The 19,926-nt window shown below is 41.6% G+C and overlaps 3 protein-coding genes across 15 annotated transcripts in view; 1 reads left to right on the forward strand and 2 right to left on the reverse strand.

Moving 5' to 3' along the window:
* Window positions 1-4,081, reverse strand: part of LOC126993269 (uncharacterized) — a 61,880-nt gene extending 57,799 nt beyond the window's left edge. For 3 of the 11 annotated variants that reach the window (XR_007747575.1, XR_007747577.1, XR_007747576.1), the window contains exons 1-2: window positions 3,696-3,852; window positions 1,828-1,900 (exon numbers count right to left, since the gene is read on the reverse strand). Coding sequence is in view for 8 of the 11 variants with exons in the window: in XM_050852224.1 (XP_050708181.1) it covers window positions 1,828-1,900; window positions 2,839-3,038 (273 nt within the window). In the remaining 3 variants the exon portion in view is untranslated. Of the gene's footprint in view, window positions 1-1,827; window positions 1,901-2,062; window positions 2,140-2,838; window positions 3,218-3,695 lie in introns of those variants that run through there. The other 8 variants (XM_050852225.1, XM_050852227.1, XM_050852229.1 and 5 more) reach the window with 7 other exon arrangements.
* Window positions 4,082-13,687: 9,606 nt separating this feature from the next.
* LOC126993274 (uncharacterized) lies at window positions 13,688-18,575 on the reverse strand. The gene is made up of 5 exons (XM_050852235.1): window positions 18,424-18,575; window positions 16,247-16,328; window positions 15,045-15,161; window positions 14,082-14,183; window positions 13,688-13,900 (listed from the first exon to the last, which is right to left on the reverse strand). The coding sequence occupies exons 1-5, from the start codon at window positions 18,465-18,467 to the stop codon at window positions 13,703-13,705; spliced, it is 543 nt and encodes a 180-aa protein (XP_050708192.1). The 5' UTR covers window positions 18,468-18,575; the 3' UTR covers window positions 13,688-13,702.
* Window positions 18,576-19,581: 1,006 nt separating this feature from the next.
* LOC126993265 (uncharacterized) overlaps window positions 19,582-19,926 on the forward strand; it is a 28,180-nt gene continuing 27,835 nt past the window's right edge. For all 3 annotated transcript variants that reach the window (XM_050852219.1, XM_050852221.1, XM_050852220.1), the window contains exon 1: window positions 19,582-19,654. In XM_050852219.1, coding sequence (XP_050708176.1) covers window positions 19,611-19,654 — 44 coding nt within the window. In that variant the 5' untranslated portion in view covers window positions 19,582-19,610. The remainder of the gene's footprint in view (window positions 19,655-19,926) is intronic.

A 19,926-nucleotide genomic window follows, 5' to 3' on the forward strand; every position in this document is an offset into this window, starting at 1 on the left:
CAACAGAATACAACAGAATAAAAGAGAATACAACAGAATACAACAGAATAAAAGAGAATACAACAGAATAAAAGATAATACAACAGAATACAAGAGAATAAAAGAGAATACAACAGAATACAACAGAATAAAAGAGAATACAACAGAATAAAAGATAATACAACAGAATACAACAGAATAAAAGAGAATACAACAGAATACAACAGAATAAAAGAGAATACAACAGAATAAAAGAGAATACAACAAAATACAACAGAATAAAAGAGAATACAACAGAATACAACAGAATAAAAGAGAATACAACAGAATACAACAGAATAAAAGAGAATACAACAGAATAAAAGAGAATACAACAGAATACAACAGAATAAAAGATAATACAACAGAATACAACAGAATATAAGAGAATACAACAGAATAAAAGAGAATACAACAGAATACAACAGAATAAAAGATAATACAACAGAATACAACAGAATAAAAGAGAATACAACAGAATAAAAGAGAATACAACAGAATAAAAGATAATACAACAGAATACAACAGAATACAAGATAATACAACAGAATAAAAGAGAATACAACAGAATACAACAGAATAAAAGAGAATACAACAGAATAAAAGATAATACAACAGAATACAACAGAATAAAAGAGAATACAACAGAATACAACAGAATAAAAGATAATACAACAGAATACAACAGAATAAAAGAGAATACAACAGAATACAACAGAATAAAAGATAATACAACAGAATACAACAGAATAAAAGAGAATACAACAGAATAAAAGAGAATAGGATAGGTAGGGAAGGGATGGAAAGGAAGGCATGGGAAGGGATGGGATGGGAAGAAATGGAGTATGATATTCCCAAACACACACACACACACATATACACTCACTCACCCACCCAGATACATACATATTCAAAGTGTGTGTGTGTGTGTGTGTGTGTGTGTGTGTGTGTGTGTGTTATGCTCCTGAGACTTCCATATAGTTGTGTGTCACTTTCATGAGGTGCTTTTCCTACTAGTGTTTTTAGGGCGAGTCCATTCAAGGCACCTGTGTACCACCCCATACAAGCTCGAAGTCTTGACAAATGTGTGTTTCTTTAGCTTCATGGTACAGAGGAAGGGTCACACTACCACCAGGGTCATAAACTACCCAAGGAGATGCCCCAAACTCCTATGAAAGTCTTGACAAATGTGTGTTTCTTTAGGTTCATGGTACAGAGGAAGGGTCACACTACCTCCAGGGTCATAAAACTACCCAAGGAGATGCCCCAAACTCCTATGAAAGTCTTGACAAATGTGTGTTTCTTTAGCTTCATGGTACAGAGGAAGGGTCACACTACCACCAGGGTCATAAAACTACCCCAGGAAATGCCCACAACTCCTACGAAAGCCTTGTCAAATATGTGTTCTTGGGCGGCGAAATGTCTCATAATACGACCCTAAGAGCCACCTTGCCACCAGGGTCTGACCACCAACTGACTCCAAACCAACCCACTCCTCTCTTTGAACCCAGTCATGATTAGGACCACCCTATATATGGCAGGGACTTCACTATTCTGTACAACCGCTCCCACAACATGTCACGCTTGATGGCAGAGTCCAATTTCATTTGACAACTCTGCCCCGCACTGTGACCTGACATTGTACCGAGGGCAGCTGTGTGGCAGGAACTAACAGGAAGGAGAGAAGACTGAGAGCTGGAAATGGAAATAAAAAAGACCGAGAATTTTGCACAAAAGGAACAATTGCAGGAAGAAAATTGGTGCAAGAAGATGAACAAGGAAAATAGTTATAAAGTTAACAACACTCACCATTTGATTCCTGTGTGTCCCCTTCATCCTCCTCCTCCTCCTCCTCTTGTTCTTCCTCCTCTTCTTCTTATGTCTGCAAATTAAGTTAGGAATGAGAACTGTATAAACACTGAGTCTTTTTGGGAATAATAAATTCCTTCAAGAATTTTAATGTTTATTTTTATGAGAGAGAGAGAGAGAGAGAGAGAGAGAGAGAGAGAGAGAGAGAGAGAGAGAGAGAGAGAGAGTGCATTACCTATAGGAACAGTAGTAAAGGTTTAGCATGAGGGCAAGGAGGAGGTGGCGGCCAGTGGTCCACCCTGACCCTCAAAGCTAACAGGGAAACAAGACAAAGGAAATATTACCTGAGAACCTAACCTCCCTTGTCTATGGCCTCCTGTGACCTATAAAGACTTATTCTATTACAGGGTTTAGACAAGAATTGCTCCGCTCTTTATAATGATTCTAGGACCACAGTACGTATGGAAATAGTTCGCATGCATAAAATTCGTATGCAATTTTTTGTAAGCAAATGTTTGTAAGGGATAAAGTTCGTTTGAAAAAAGTACGTATGCAATTCAATATTATAATAAATAAATAAATAAAAATCACGGGCCGGGGCCAGCCGAAAATTTAGCAGGCAGAAGTATGGGGCCATCCAGTCCCCATTAAAGCTAATGATACATATATGGAAAAAATTAACATCTATATATAGTGAGAGTTATCACCTTCATATCACAGGTAAAACTCCAGAAATACACCCACCAACTACCAGTGACAATGGAGCAGTGCAAAGCCTGCCCCATTTTTACCAAGGCAACCTGACCAAATCTAACCTAACCATTGAGTAAATAGAACGTTAAATGGTAAAAAGCGCTCAAAATAACGGAAAAGATGAATAAAAAGATGAATTAATCTAACCTAACCACATCTGATTTCTGGAATAACACCCAAATAGTTAGGGATAAATGTCAAAATAATTAGGCTACCCTTTCTTCAATAATCCCTTAATGATAACAGAAATACTCTAACCTATCACTGCCGCTGCCGATGTCAATGGAGGTGGAATTGGTGGAGTGGACATGGCGGCTGACCCCAATCACTGCTGAGGGTCTAACACCATCATCACCACCACCACCATCAACACTACCATCACCATCACCACCATCACTGCCATCACCACCATCACCACCGCCGTCATCACCACCAACACCTGTCACCACCGCTGTCATCACCACCAACACCTGTCACCACCGCCGTCATCACCACCGCTGCCATCACCACCGCCGTCATCACCACCACCACCATCACCACCGCCGTCATCACCACCCCCGTCATCATCACCACCAACACCTGTCACCACTGCCGTCATCACCACCGCCGTTATCACCACCACCACCATCACCGCCGTCATCACCACCGCCGTTATCACCACCACCACCGCCGTCATCATCACCACCAACACCTGTCACCACTGCCGTCATCACCACCGCCGTTATCACCACCACCACCATCACCACCGCCGTCATCATCACCACCAACACCTGTCACCACTGCCGTCATCACCACCACCACCATCACCACCGCCGTCATCACCACCACCACCACCACCACCATCACCACCGCCGTCATCACCACCACCACCATCACCGCCGTCATCACCACCGCCGTCACCACCACCAACACCATCACCACCAACACCTGTCGCCACCACCGCCGTCACCACCACCAACACCATCACCACCAACACCTGTCGCCACCACCACCATCACCGCCGCCATCACCACCACCACCACCATCACATGAAACAGATTTTCCAATTTTCCCCTATTTCCACGCCCTGATTTCCTGTCCCTGCACACCAAAATAAGGGCAAAGGATCCACCTACCTTCCCACAGCATGGCGCTTCCGGGCACTTTATAATAACCTAAAAAAACAAGAAAAATACAGCGCTGTCTCGGCAGCCTTCACAGACGACAGGGAAAATGGAGGCCGTGACGTCATCATAGTGTTGGAACTTTAATACACGACAACCTTAGAACTTGACGACGGATAAATAGAGCAAGTTCACTGGTAAAAACACGCTCAAAATAACGGATAAGGGGAGACGAATAAGATCAGGGTATGCTATTAAGTATTAACGAAAGAAGAAAACGATACCCGAAGGGAAAGTTTGCATCAGTAAAGTCTTCAGAACACTTGAACTCGGGGCATAATAACGTGTTTAAGTGTGCAGGGTGACGTGGGTAAGTGTGGAAAAGTGTACAAAAGTGTGCAGAAGGATATGAGAAGCGAGACAGAGCGGGGAAGGTCAAAATATTAATAATTTTCTCTCTCTCTCTCTCTCTCTCTCTCTCTCTCTTGTCTATTTCTTTCTCGTAGTAGTAGTAGTAGTAGTAGTAGACTGGACCAATTTTTTCTTCATCAACGTTGTAGTGCGAGGATGGACTAAGCTTAATTAAGGTGACCTTTCTGAGACAAAATCCGGGGACATTTTCGGTGGATCCGAGGCTTAAAAACTTCCAAATGTAGCGTTTTTGTCACTGAAAAACCAAAACGGGGACACTGCCGGGCTTAGTACCATTCATGGAGCAGCATTCAAAAGTCTCTCACCCTATTTGGTTGATTGATTGATAGTTTATTGTTGCAAGTAAAAAAATAAAGGAGAAGGGAGTTCCTTAGCTATATACACTGCGCCGAGGTCCACAACTATATATACGTAGAGTTTGCTCAACATTTTCGTGTTCTTTTTTATCTTTGAGTCACAGTGAAAACCGGGGACAGGTCACTGAAAACGGGAACGTCTGGTCACCCTAAATAAGCTTCCTGCCTTCCTTCAGTGGTCCAGTGTTACACGACTGACTCCTTGAAAAACAAGCTCGGCCGTGTATTTCTCTCAACTCAATATTAACTATATAGAAATGCAACGTTCTGGAGCCATCGGATTAACGTAGAATCACTTAGGTTTAAGGACAGACTACCTATGTCTGGACCATGGGGTCTGTGTGGTCTGATTTTCTATGTAAATCTATGTAAATTTAAATCCACACAGCTCCGGTAGCTATGACGTAATGTTTAAATCTCCGCTTACCCAATCAGCTGATCGGTCACCTCAGCGCGTACACTACTGATATATCGTTTCCGGAGTCATCACACTCGTACAGAACATGTTTATTGCATGACTTGACCTGACCTAGCATACCGAGACACAGGGATGGATGAAATTCTCTAATATATAAACTTACGAGAAAATAACAAGTTTTTTTCTCTCAGAATGGCAACACCCCCGCCAATAGACTCGATCGCTCGCCATATATAATTCTTCCGCCTCGTCATATTTTTTTTTTTTCAGCTTTCTCGTCCCCTGCATGCATGATGGTTAATGTTGTACTTAACGGCAACATCAATAAGGGCTGATATCATATTAAGCCGTGCTGGGAAGAGAGAGAGAGAGAGAGAGAGAGAGAGAGAGAGAGAGAGAGAGAGAGAGAGAGAGAGAGAGAGAGAGAGAGAGAGAGAGAGATGCTGACTTTAAATGCCGACTCATAAATGCTGACTGATTCTGGGCCATGAGTTTATTGACCTTATAACACAAATGCATGCTGACTTGAGGTACGTGTTGGCCGATCAACATCAAGGCTACTCAGCACTCAGCATAAAACTGATTTTCACTGCTGAACTAATTAACTATAAGAGATGAAGAACCCTTAGAATATATATCATTCTAGATCTCTTCCTTTCCTCTATGAAACACATAGGAATGTATAACTATCTCCTATAAGTCACCCTAAGGCCCTTGCTCATGGTACAAGATACAGTAATGTCTTTGATAAACTAACTCAAAAGATGGACAATTGTAACCTATATGAGTGATAATATATATTGAACAAGCCCTCTTTCCATTATTTTTGCAGTATTAAGGAATATATATCAAGCTGCTAACTCATCCCTTGCTCATGGTAGAAGATTGTGATATGTCTTTGATAAACTAACTCAAAAGATGGACAATTGTGCCTGATATATATACTGAACAAGACCTCGATCCATTGTCTATGCAGTATTGAGGATATATATCAGTTTCCTAACTCACCCCTTGCTCATGGTATCTTCCTAAGGCATTGCTAGACTTGTTTTTATATGCCAAAGATTGAGTACATTAAGACCTTCTCAAAGTCTTACCCAAGAGTCAGTGCTTGATATAAAACTATGCTCATGATAATTAAGGCTTCACAAATGCTGACACTGCCCATGGTAAGTCACTTAATGTCCGGTCATTATCAAAACCAACACATAATTAATGGTTTTGATCCCCAGAAAATAAGGTAGCTACTGGGGGGGTCTGAAGAGGCTGATCGAGGGTCTGGGGGCTTCAGGTAAGAGAAAATACATATAATTAATAGCTTGGACATCAATAATCTAGACCAACCCTTGCTTATGGTAGCTTTCCAAGGCATCGCTTATAGACTTTTTATAATATAGCAAAAATAGAGTACCATCAAGGCTTTCTCAGTCCAATTACTCAAGAATTAGTTCAGTGCTTGTTATAATATTGTTTTCTCGGCCAACCCTTGGCAAGGCTATTAAAACTGTTCTTGACAATGCTAGTAATTATCTAACATATACTGGAACCCTTACTAATGTTACATAACAAAGTGGAGACTTAATTGCTGGGGATATTTGATTCATAGTTCCATATTAATTCTTTTTGCTCATTGGAAAGGTTAATTAAAATGTTACCGCCAGTATTATGCTAAGACACCTGCTTGGATAGGTTAGGTGACCAATTACTGGGGGCCTGAGGGTCTTAGGGCTGACACAGGAAGGGAAAACACTTATATATAATGTCTTTGACCCCCAGAATAAAGGTAATTTGGAGCCGAGACTGGGGGTGGGAATGCACTGGGTACTTGAGGGGGCTGGGTACATACTGTTTGGGCAGGTAAATCATTCTTCTACATCAATCCTCTGTTATTTTTAAGCTTAAGAACTTTGACTAAAAGCAGCTATGGACCTTCAACTGTAAGGACGTGGCAAATTCTACGAGTCTGAGGCCTCTTCAAGCACTCAAAATCTCTCTTTAAATAGTTTGGGGGAGATAATTCATTCCTTTACATCAAGCGTGTTATTTTTTAAGCTTGAGAACTTTGACTAAAAGCAACGCTGGACCTTCAACTGTAGAGACATGGCAAATTCTGTGTTTATATGTTGTTTGAGGAGGTAATTAATTCTCCTATGAACTTCTTTGCCCAAATGTGATGCCTAAGAGCTTGTAAATGTATTACTAGTGCTGCTTTCAAGGGTTAAACATGGCAAATTCTGAGTGTACAGGACCTTTCCAAATAGTCAGTCTCTTTAAATACTGTATGGGGAAGTAATTGATTCTCCTACATCAACCCTTGCTCAATGTGATGCTTTAGAATTTGATATCTAGCCAGTACTAAGCTTTCAAGGGTTAAACATGGCAAATTCTGAGTGTACGAAGCCTTTCCAAATAGTCCGTCTCTTTAAATACTGTATGGGGAAGTAATTAATTCTCCTACACAAACCCTTGCTCAATGTGATGCTGTAAAGCTTTGGTATCTAGCCAGAACTAAGCTTTCAGGGGTTAAACATGGCAAATTCTGAGTGTACGAAGCCTTTCCAAATAGTCAGTCTCTTTAAATACTATATGGGGAAGTAATTAATTCTCCTACACAAACCCTTGCTCAATGTGATGCTTTAAAGCTTTGGTATCTAGCCAGAACTAAGCTTTCAAGGGTTAAACATGGCAAATTCTGAGTGTACGAAGCCTTTTCAAATAGTCAGTCTCTTTAAATACTGTATGGGGAAGTAATTGATTCTCCTACATCAACCCTTGCTCAATGTGATGCTTTAGAATTTGGTATCTAGCCAGAACTAAGCTTTCAAGGGTTAAACATGGCAAATTCTGAGAGTACAAGGTCTTTTCAAATAGTCAGTCTCTTTAAATACTGTATGGAGAGGTAATTGATTCTCCTACAACAACCCTTGCTCAATGTGATGCTTTAAAGCTTGATATCTAGCCAGAACTAAGCTTTCAAGGGTTAAACATGGCAAATTCTGAGTGTACGAAGCCTTTCCAAATAGTCCGTCTCTTTAAATACTGAGTGGGGATGTAATTGATTCTCCTACATCAACCCTTGCTCAATGTGATGCTTTAGAACTTTGGTATCTGGCCAGAACTAAGCTTTCAAGGGTTAAACATGGCAAATTCTGAGTGTACGAAGCCTTTCCAAATAGTCCGTCTCTTTAAATACTGTATGGGGAAGTAATTGATTCTCCTACATCAACCCTTGCTCAATGTGATGCTTTAGAATTTGATATCTAGCCAGAACTAAGCTTTCAAGGGTTAAACATGGCAAATTCTAAGTGTACGAAGCCTTTCCAAATAGTCCGTCTCTTTAAATACTGTATGGGGAAGTAATTAATTCTCCTACACAAACCCTTGCTCAATGTGATGCTTTAAAGCTTTGGTATCTAGCCAGAACTAAGCTTTCAAGGGTTAAACATGGCAAATTCTGAGTGTACGAGGCCTTTTCAAAGGGTCAAATTCCCTCTTTAAATACTGCATGGAGAGGTAATTGATTCTCCTACATCAACCCTTGCTCAATGTGATGCTTTAGAGCTTTGGTATCTAGCCAGAACTAAGCTTTCAGGGGTTAAACATGGCAAATTCTGAGTGTACGAAGCCTTTTCATATAGTAAAGCTCTCTGTCCGACCCACCCACACACATGCACTTTCCCTCACCTGAGCATTGGCACCTTGTTATCAAATCAGTGTTGAAGGCAAAAACTATAAGCATTATGAGACAGGAGGAATACTAGCTGACCTGTAGACACAACCTTACATGTATTTCCCTATAAGTGGTTTCCAAGGGCCTGAGCTAAGCTGGGATAATCCTCTCACATTTTTATCCAAGACAGTGCTAGACCTCAATCCCCCCCCCTATGGATGGGCTTGAGCTATAGGAAGAGGGAAAAAGATTAGGTTTTTAGCTTTGAACAGAAGAGGAGAAAGGTTATAATGAGAGATTTAGTTTATCACACCAGTAGCCTATTATCCTAACACAGGTAAGGATAAAACACTATTAAGGTTTTGGGGCAGGGAGGAGGAGGACACTTACGATGGGAGGGAAGGAACCAAATTTGTGGCTTTACCGTGTAGCAGCGATGGGCTAAATTTGTGCCATGATTTGAACCCCCCAAAATAGATGATACATAAACTTATCACAAATGCTGATATATATTATTATGAAATGGTTTGCGTGAGTGATGATTTTTTCCCATTTTTCTCGCTTAGGGACCATTAAGAAACATGATCCCCGCTGCTATCGGGTTAAAACTACCCACATGCTGTCCAGAAGACCACCTATCAACCCGGACTCTAGATTCTAGGATTAAAGATGAGCTCTGGGAGGGCAGCATGAGCCAATGCAAGATGGCACCACTATAAACACTTGCCTGCGCCAGAACGGGCTGGGCCGACCATCAGGCCCCACCGGGAAGAAGCCTTGGGCCGACCATCAGGATCCACTGGAAAGAAGCCTACCGGAGCAATAGGCCATGAAAAAAAAAAAAAAAAAAACAAAAAAAAAAGACAATGCTTTCAGGGGAGTTACAGACAGGGGTGCTTTTATAACCCAGGTGGAAATGTGACCCTTCCTCTGTACCATGAACCTAAAAAACACATATTTGACAAGGCTTTCAGGGGAGTTACAGACAAGGGTGCTTTTATGACCCTTCCTCTGTACCATCAACCTAAAAAAACATCATTGAGAACCCAATTACTGACCTTTACGATAAGCAACCGCCGATGCACCCGACAGAGTAAACTACACCCGATACTTAGCAGTGTAAGTCCGATAGGCGAAAACGATACTATATTGATATTTAAAATAAAAAACATATATGAATTCAAATTTTCATAATCTGTATTTTAGAAAACTTACAAAACCTGAAAACCACGCGTTGACACGTACATATGGATGGTAATAGTAGAAACGCCTGAACCGGTGTTGTATTATTTGGCTACCCTACCATCAAAAGCTGGCGCTCTTGTTTACAAACACTGGTCTCTCAAGCACTGCGCATGCTCAGACCAGCAAGCGTAGACCTGTACAGTCTCACAAAGCTTTTTAACAGTAATTAAGAGTTGCTTGTAGGCTGAATCAGATATACAGTACCACTACCACCATCCTTGCTGTTTCTAGAACGACACTCTGTACGAGTTGTATTTACATGTACAGTGTGTCGGTTTAGCTAGCGAGATAATGTTACTATGATTCAGCCTTCAACTAACAATGTCAGCTTTGTGAGACTATACAAATCTACGAGCATGCGCTTGAACCAGTGTTTGTAAACAAAAGCGCCAGCGTTTGACGATGGGACGCCAAATAACACAACACCAGGTCACCCCACTGACTCTCCTCGTGACGATGGCGACACGGCCGCCATCACTACTTATTCAGTTATTCTTACTTATCACCATTAACACTTTACCAGTCACTTCAGTAAAGAAGCACTGAAGCACTGAGAACCGGAACACTGGCACTCACTCTGTCACTCGAGACATAGCTGAGAGGCCACGCACCACGCAGCCACGTGATTGATAACACAAGCCGCTGGTCTCTGTTTGCGCTCTTTATGATGAGATCACAAATTTCAGGCAGTGAATAATAATTTAGGGGGCAAAGTAAGATGATTTTTTTCTTTGATATAGTGATTTTTGAGTCTAACATAAAAAATAAATAACCTAGTGTTTTAATGTTGATCTAAGTATCAAATCTCTTCACCGAAGATATTTCATACAACACTGGGCCAGACCCGGGCCACGCGTGCGCAGTAGGGAGGAGACAAAGTTTTTTTTTCCGAGGCGGAAAAAGTAGCGATTATCGCTAGTTTGGTTACAAAAGTAACGAAGATAGCGATATAAACATAAATAAGTAGCGGATGGCCAATAAACCGACTTTATCAGCGATAAAGTATCGCGATAACTTATTGCGATAACGCCCAGCTTTGGCATGGAGTATATTTTGCCTATAGCCAAATTGCTTTAGGTGTACACTCATAGACTTCACAACTAGTTGACGGGAAATCTCTTCAGTCTTGGCGCGCTGGCTTCGCGTAAGGGGCCGATTGTTATGGCGACCTTCACTGCGACAACTCAAACACACTCTGCGTTCTTACTCCGAATTTAAGTGGAAACAGGACGAAATCTTCAAGTTTTAGTGCATACAAGCAGGCAGGAGTGTCTCTAGAGTGATTTGGTCGAGGATTCAAGGTAACTTATATAAAATAGCACCATGCGTGCACTTTGAAAACGTTGTGTAAAAAATGGCAAATTTGCGTAACTTTAGGTTGAAATCTTTACGTAAAATGAATGATAACTGTAGGATAGTGAAGTCCACAGTTTTACGTATTAGGAAACAAGAAATGTACGTTTAGTTAGTGCCTACACAGCAGCTCAGCTCAGTTCCCGATCGCTAACTCGCCTTAGGCACGCAGTCAACTGAGCACTTCCCTCTGTAAAGGATTATCGCTGTCCTGCCTCTGTTTACTCTCCAAGTAAAGGACCTACAGTTATTCCCCTTCCCCACAACTGCAAGGATCCAGAGGACGATACAAGAAGACACAGCGTGCAGAACTTCATGGTGAGCAACAGGTTGGCCCAGCGCCTGCATTTGCTGAAGCTCGTCGGGTTCTTCCCGGGGACGTGCAGGCCGACCTGGACCGGGCCAAGGCAGAGGAGAAGGAGGGCGACGAGGTGATCTTGGCCCAGCTTGCCAGGAGCTGGCCGACGACCAGCCCGACCACGCCGACGGACGAGTTGCTCTCGCCGCGATCGGCAACTTCGCCGCTACCTGGCCAGGAAGGTCCAGGCCAACTCCGCTGTGGCCGAGTGCTGCAAGCAGGAGCGTGCCCAGCAGGAGGAGATGAAGATTACCGTGGAGCTCGAGAGGGGCGACGCGCCCTCTGTGATGGTCGGCGCCCTGGTCGAGGCTGGTGGACAGGGAGAGCTGGAGACGGGCGGGCGGTCCTGGGCGGCCATCTCTCCCAATGGCCCACATGGCGTCCTTCGGGATGTCGCTGTGGGACTCCCTGATGTGCAGGGAGGACAGAAGGGCGCAGGTTGAGGTTCCTCTCCTTGCCATGCGCCACAGGGACGGGTTCAGGCACCTCCTGGAGTTCCTGGCGGCCTCAGACCCGACCTTGCAGGGGTACAGGTGCCAGGAGGGGCACAACTGGCCAACACCATCTTGCCGCACATCAGCAGGTCCCTCTTCAACTGTTTCGGTGCTAATTTCTCCAAGGACGTGACCTCAGAAGCGAGGAAGAACAAGGCCTTGAAGCAGCCGACCCGGCAGGAAGAGGAGCAGTATCGAGGAGGGCAGGAAGGAGGCGAGGAACAGGGACGTGTACAAGTCCAGGAAACTGACCGGGGCCCTGAAGTCATAGGCCAAAAGGCTAACGTGATTGTTCAGGGACGAGGCCAGATAGCCCGGCAAGGCGTGCTTTCTTGACAATAGTGACATCGAATTCAACCAAAATAAGTTGTGATTGTATATAGAAAAATGAATATTTTGCGTTTGTTGAGTAAAATTAAGATGTTTCTGCATGCTTTCCTCAAGTATTAAGTTTCTAATGTGAAAATTAAGTGATTTATTAGATGTTAAAACTTCGTAAAAATTGCACTAAATAAAAAAAAAATAAGTAGCTATTTCGGGCAAAACTTATAAGATATGCTAAATATTGCTATTGATTCTGAAAATATAAGTGATTATCTCTGCATTTGGTGATGTTTGTGCATCTAGCGTAAAAATCTGAGGATTTTATAGCCTTTTAAGTTTTGTTATACTTATATAAAAAACAATTAATCGATTTTATTAGGAACGACTTTGAATTTTTTGATACCGCTGCTCATGGAGACTCATATATGCCTAAGGGAGGTGCCTGTTTTAGTTTCAGGTCGCTAGCTGCTTTGGTTTTGAAAATATTTAAATTTTAAATTTTTGAAAATCGGCCCCCTGCGAATCGGCCCCGCGCCCCGTTTCCCGTCAAGAGATTGTGAAGTCTATGGTACACTAATAACACAAGTAATAACTGCTAATATAATCTAGGAGTGCTACATTGTGTCAATCATTCCAAATGTTCTGAGGAATTTCCAATAAGGTCTCTACTCAAACAAGATGAACAGTTAGGCGGTGGCTGAGTGGTTAGCGTGCAGGCAACGCATTCACCAAGCCATGGACAACGTCGGTTCAAATCCCCACGCTACCACCTGGGATTTTTCAGTCACAGCCGAGTGGCCTAAGACTACCCACATGCTGTCCAGAAGACCACTCATCAACCCGGACTCTAGAAGAAACCATCCAGGTGAATCAAGAATGAGTTCCGAGGGGCAGCATGAGCCAAGCATAACTGGTGCCACTATAAAAATTGTCTGTGCCATGACGGGCTTGGCCTGACCATTTGGCCCCTGAAGAAAGCCTACCAGGACTATAGGCGGGGATGTAAAAAATTAAATAAATAAATAAAAACAAATCATAAAAAGTTGAACCCAAAGTCCCCCAAGGAGGTTGGCCGGGTGAAAAACTATGAAAATTGGTCAAAACCAAGAGAAAATTATTCATCAGCTGTGTATGCCCTTTGAGCCTAAATATGGAGATTTCCTTAAAATTTGCCTGTTTTTTTTCTCAAGGACTTATATTGGACTCACTTTCACTGGTAACTCTGGAACAGCCTTCCTTCATCTGCCTATGATTTGACCTCTTTCAAGAGGGGAATATCAAGATGCCTTTCCACCTGAAACACCTCTTTTGGCCACTTTTCTCTACTTCCTTCTATAGCAGCAGTGATTAACAGTTGTTGTTTTTTGTTTTATTTACTCTTTTCCCCTTGAGTAGCTTCCTTTACTATAAAAAATTTATAATAATTTTGAAAAGTAGTTCCTGTGCATGCAAAAAGAGCAACAAACTGAAGATGGCTACAATACTCCACCTCCATGACACTGGAGTGCACACTGTTGTCATTTCTGATGTTGGTCATGGCGTTCTCACTGTAGGAATCAGAGATCATCTGAAACAGAATAATTTCATTACATTTCAACATTATTATTTCCTTGAGCACTTGATTGCATCCGAGTGATTAATGGCCTACCATCATGCATCACAAAAAGCTCCACAATGCTTGTATCATTGTAATATAACATTAGGTATATGAGTAAGTTCTCCTTAACATGGTAAACTTTTTCACTTACCTTGTTATTTGGAACAGGTGAGAGTGCCTTTTTAAGCTCTTCCATCTTTTCCAGCTGATCCCTTAGTCTCCTTTGGAACTCCAGCATGTAGGCATCCAAAGCCTGCACAGGGCATAGGTAGAGAATAATGTTATCACTAAACTATTTTTTTCTACTGGCTGCACGTGGCATGTTCCCGCTGTCCCAACAAGCTAGCATCAGTACACGTGTGTCTGTCGTTCCGACAACGTTCACGGCTACAGCCACGTTATCGTCCTCTGTCCCACTCATCGGCATGGCTCCTAAGCACCCTTGCGATTTTCCAGGTGAAGAAGAAAGCTAAAAGGCCAAGGTGTGGGTGGAGAGTGACAGTGATGATGATGAGGCGGCCATTACGTGTTGAGCCTGGGCGAGTTGGCAGGGTACCATCACGGACGCCATAGCCAGATGAAACCACGCATCAACCTTTTTTTTTTTTCAAACTTATTTATCTAAGAAATATGTCAAGTAAGCTGCTCAGAATATATAAGTGGTTGGTGGGAAAGAAATAAAATAAACAGGTTACATGGCTTGAAATAAATCAATATTGACGGTTTTAGGTATTGACCGTTATTTCAGGAACCAAACCCCGTCAATAATGAAATAATGAGGCAGCACTGTGCTCCCATTTGGTGTATTATAGACCCAGACAATCACAGATTGTCTAAGAGCTCAAAATCACGCCGAAATCTCCATGACGTACCATTATGTCACCCAGACGCCTAGCTCACCACTCTCATGACGTTCCAGTACGTCACCCATCCTTTAAGAATTAACAATGATTTGCCTTATATGTATTGAGGTGGGAATGCAGTCACATCCTTTTGAACATGGAACACAAAGAGTGTAAAATCACTACACACTACTGTACAGCATAGAAACACAAGGAACACACACAATGTGCAACCAATTATATTCATGAAAGTGCAAAACAAGCAAGCCCACCTTTTCCGCTGCCTCTTTTATTGACGTCAGGGTTGAAGAGGCGTTCCTGTAGTGGTTCTGGATATCATCAAGGGCAGTGTCATAAGAATTCGACAGTTTTACCAGCTCACCTTTAGCCTATTGAAGCAATACAAAAAGAACTGCATTAATCATCATACAAATAAAAAATTCCACAGATCTTTTCATTCAAACCAATACCATGGAATCTGTTGTTGAATGACTCATCTTGAATATACTGGCCACATAGAAGCATTAACACATGGAACAGCTTGCAGGAAGAGGTGGTGGAGGCGAGCAGTGTCCATCAAATGAAGGAAAGACTGGATGAATATAGATATGGAGACGGGACTATTAGAGCTTAGCTCAGGCCCTGTAGACTACAAATAGGGAAATACAAATAGGTTAATACACAAGCACACACACACAGTTACATTTTTTGACACTTCGTCTATATTTTTTTAACTTCTCGTCTCTTTAGTTTTATGCACAAAACTTGATTCGCAACACAAGATGCTATGAAACTTGGTGCACCACCTTCCTGGACCTTTTCAATTTTTGTTCCTGGAACATCTGGTAGAAATTATAATGTCATGACCAAACAAGCAGGAGACTCCGCTGTAGCTGTACTGAAAAAATTTCTTGATGGACTCACTCCTTATAAACTAGTTTATGTCAATTGAATTGTAAACAATAAGGAAAGATTGGAGTGGAGAGTGAGTGAGCATGAGCTCAGGCTCAAACCTCAAGACCAACAGAAGTGGGGTTAGAGCACAGACTAGATTCTGTAATCCATTCCTGGATCAGCCAGCTTCTCTCCACATTCTCCTGCTTGTTTGGTCATTACAATAAATTTCAATCAAATGTTCCAGATGTTCCCATATTTTAGTATTGAATTTGAGAACCTAGTTTACATGTAAAGTGGTAGTTCCTCTGTCTTGAGTCTGAAAAAGATCATCCTATGGCTAGCAACAATGACACTGATATAAGGTGATACTCTTCTGTCAGGGGAATCAAGAACATGCATTATGATTCACAGCACATTTAAGTACTTTAATATGTGTAACATACAGTTCTCAGGGCTTTATAATAGTTGGTTTGGCATGATTAGCAACACTACTAGAAAAAGCATATCTTCAAATGGGGACTGGACTAGGAGGAGGCTCTTTCTAATACTTACTACTATACAGTGAGAAAATACTAACCTTGTTTAATTTTTCCTCCAGTATTTTCATTGCCTCCTTCCTGTCTCCCTGAGCACTTACTGCAGCTAAGGCCATTCTGTAACTGAAGATATAGAAAAAATGAAAACTTGATTTCATCCCATCAGTGAACTATGGAACTTTTCCTATGGTGCTGTAGGGAGGAATAAAGTCACAGTCCATCCCATCAGTGAAACAAATGTGGAACTTTTCCTATGGTGCTGTAGGGAGGAATAAAGTCACAGTCCATCCCATCAGTGAAACAAATGTGGAACTTTTCCTATGGTGCTGTAGGGAGGAATAAAGTCACAGTCCATCCCATCAGTGAAACAAATGTGGAACTTTTCCTATGGTGCTGTAGGGAGGAATAAAGTCAATGTGGAACTTTTCCAATGGTGCTAAAAAAAAATAAAAAAAAATCACAATTGCTAAAAGACTTACATGTGCTATGGTCGATGTCACGTAACCTGGCACTGAAAATCTTTTAGGAGGGATTTGCGGACATGGCATAATAGCTTGGGACATGTCTCCCCCTCTCAATGGCCTATTCTTATCTTGTTCCAATATGCAGTAAATTGACTTTGTATTCTTACCAAAATCTTTGTAAAGCTTTAAGGTACCAGATTATAGTGCAAGGAATCAATTCAATTACATCTATATTATGTATACTGTGTGTCAAACTATTAGATATATCTGAACGACATTCACAAAGAAACTAAGTAGGTAAGCCAGAATTACACGTAAACGGACAATATGGATCAGCAACGGACGTGGAAAGTTTGATCTGGTGAAGGCCTGTGTAAGACTGGACTATTTTTCCCTTATTTTTCCAACTATATAAAGAGCTACGCTACAGTCTACACGCCATTCATTAACTCATTTGTAATAAGATTTCACGGTATACTTTAAGGAGTGGCTCTCCCATCTCGCTGGTTGCAGGTTTCACTATAAATCAGTTAATATTTATAATTTGGCTTGCAGGTGTAGCTGTATAGAAATAACTGAAACTGGGCAACCTATTCTTCGGATATGGCATAGTGACAAACCAATCCACGAGATAAAATACATAAGGTCATAGGCAAGGTTCATACGGTCACAGGGCAGTCTGTATTAATAAATTTAGTATGCCTGTGTACCTGTAAAGAAATAACTGGACCTAGGAAGCAAAATTCCTCAGATGTGCCATAGTGACGAACGAATAAGCCACGAGATGAAATACATAAGGTCAAGTTGGGAAGGTTCCTAAGGATTATGTGAAGGTTCATATAAGGAGGGTTATGTATACCTTCCCTATGATCGTGTTCTGTTGACTGGTTGTTTGTCCATGACCGTATGAACCTTCCCGATGATGAACCTTTGCTCCTTCCTAATTCTGCTCACTCAGCTTGTGGTGTTCATGGGGAGAAAAAGGGTTCTTTAATTAGGAGCAGACTCGTGACAAGGCACATTACCTAATTAAATAACCCATTTTCTCCCCATGAACACCACAAGCTGAATGAGCAGAATTAGGAGTAAAGGTTCATACATGGACAAACAATCGGTCAACGGAGCACGATCATAGGGAAGGTATACATATGGTCACAGGGAAGGAACATAAGGTCATAAGCCATAGGGAGGGTTCCTAAGGAGTAAAGGATCACAAGGTTCCTAAGTAGTAAAGGTTCATCACGGGGAAGGTTCATACGGCCATGGATAGTCAGTCAACGGAACAGGATCACAGGGAAGGTATACATATGGTCACAGGTAAGAAACATAAGGTCATAAGTCATAGGGAAGGTTCCAAAGTTATACATAAGGTCACAGGGAAGGAACATATATAAGGTCATTAGTAATAGGGAAGGTTCCATTTTTTTTTTTTTTTTACAACAGAAACGGCTAAAGGTCAACAAAAAGTGTAGAAAAAAAGCCCGCTACAGACAAAAGTAAAGAGAGGCCAACAGAGAGGTCAATTTCGGGTGGAGAGGTCTTCAGGAAAGGGTCACAAGGTTCCTAAGGTTCGTAATACAGGGTCACGTGGCTCCCAGCTGACCCCTGACGAAGCATTTTCAGTAAACCAATTTTCTCCTCTCACACACCACGGGCTATATGAATGACGAGGGTTCAGAGTTCCTACAGACATTATCCATACCGTACGTACTATGGAAGGCCTTAATTAACAACGTGAGGGTGAATATACTTACTGCTTTTCGCCAACAGGCTCCCTCGGTTGCGGCTCGGCGCTCATGCTGCCCTCTGCTTTCTGCCTTCTCAACCTTTATTATGCTTATTTTTATTTAGTTTACATATATTCCAGGCTACTTTTGACGTTTAAATTGTTTCCACTGTATTATTAATGTGAAAAAGCACTCCAAGTAAGTACTTTGCTGAACCTTAATTAAATATAGGGCTACATGCCTTCTGAACCTTTAATTATACCTATTTTTATTTACTCTACATATATTCAATGCTACTTTTGACGTTTAAACTGTTTCCACTGTATTATTAACGTGAAAAAGCACTTCAACTAATCTAACCTATATTCTCATCCATATGGCTTCGTTTGCTGAACCTTATTTATACAGGCTTTCTGTATCTTGATTGATTGATTGATAGTTTATTGTTGCAGGTAAACAACAAGGGAGAAGGGAGGAACATGCCATCCCTACCCCCAGGCAGGACAGAGTGTGATTATACAACTATTAATACATGTGTAGGTAGCACCATGAAATTAAAAAGATACAATGGTAGGAATTATACCTATTTTTTTTTATCTAGTTTACATAATTATATGCCATGCTACTTTTGACGTATGGACTGTTTCCACTGTATTATTGACGTGAAAAAGCATGCACTCCAAGTAGGTTTATTGACAGATCCATACCTGTCAAGTCTTACGTTTTTTGCGTGTCTTACGTAATGTCGATGATTTTCAAGTCTTACGGCGAAAGTTGAAAATCTTACGTTTTTTTCTCCGCTTTTTTGTACACCACTGATGCTCTTTGTTGTACTCGCAAGCGGAAAAGCCTGTATAAATAAGATTCACCAAACGAAGCCATGGATGAGAATATAGGTTAGATTAGTTGAAGTGCTTTTTCACGTTAATAATACAGTGGAAACAGTTTAAACGTCAAAAGTAGCATGGAATATATGTAGAGTAAATAAAAATAGGTATAATTAAAGGTTCAGAAGGCATGTAGCCCTATAAATAATTAAGGTTCAGAGCAAAGGAAGTGAGATCCATCAATAAACTATAAACCTTACTTGGAGTGCTTTTTCACGTTAAAAATACAGTGGAAACAATTTAAACGTCAAAAGTAGCCTGGAATATATGTAAACTAAATAAAAATAAGCATAATAAAGGTTGAGAAGGCAGAAAGCAGAGGGCAGCATGAGCGCCGAGCCGCAACCGAGGGAGCCTGTTGGCGAGAAGCAGTAAGTATATTCACCCTTACGTTGTTAATTAAGGCCTTCCATAGTACGTACGGTATGGATAATGTCTGTAGGAACTCTGAACCCTCGTCATTCATATAGCCCGTGGTGTGTGAGAGGAGAAAATTGGTTTACTGAAAATGCTTCGTCAGGGGTCAGCTGGGAGCCACGTGACCCTGTATTACGAACCTTAGGAACCTTGTGACCCTTTCCTGAAGACCTCTCCACCCGAAATTGACCTCTCTGTTGGCCTCTCTTTACTTTTGTCTGTAGCG

Source organism: Eriocheir sinensis, unplaced genomic scaffold, assembly GCF_024679095.1.
Source record: "Eriocheir sinensis breed Jianghai 21 unplaced genomic scaffold, ASM2467909v1 Scaffold594, whole genome shotgun sequence".
NCBI lineage: Eukaryota > Metazoa > Arthropoda > Malacostraca > Decapoda > Varunidae > Eriocheir > Eriocheir sinensis.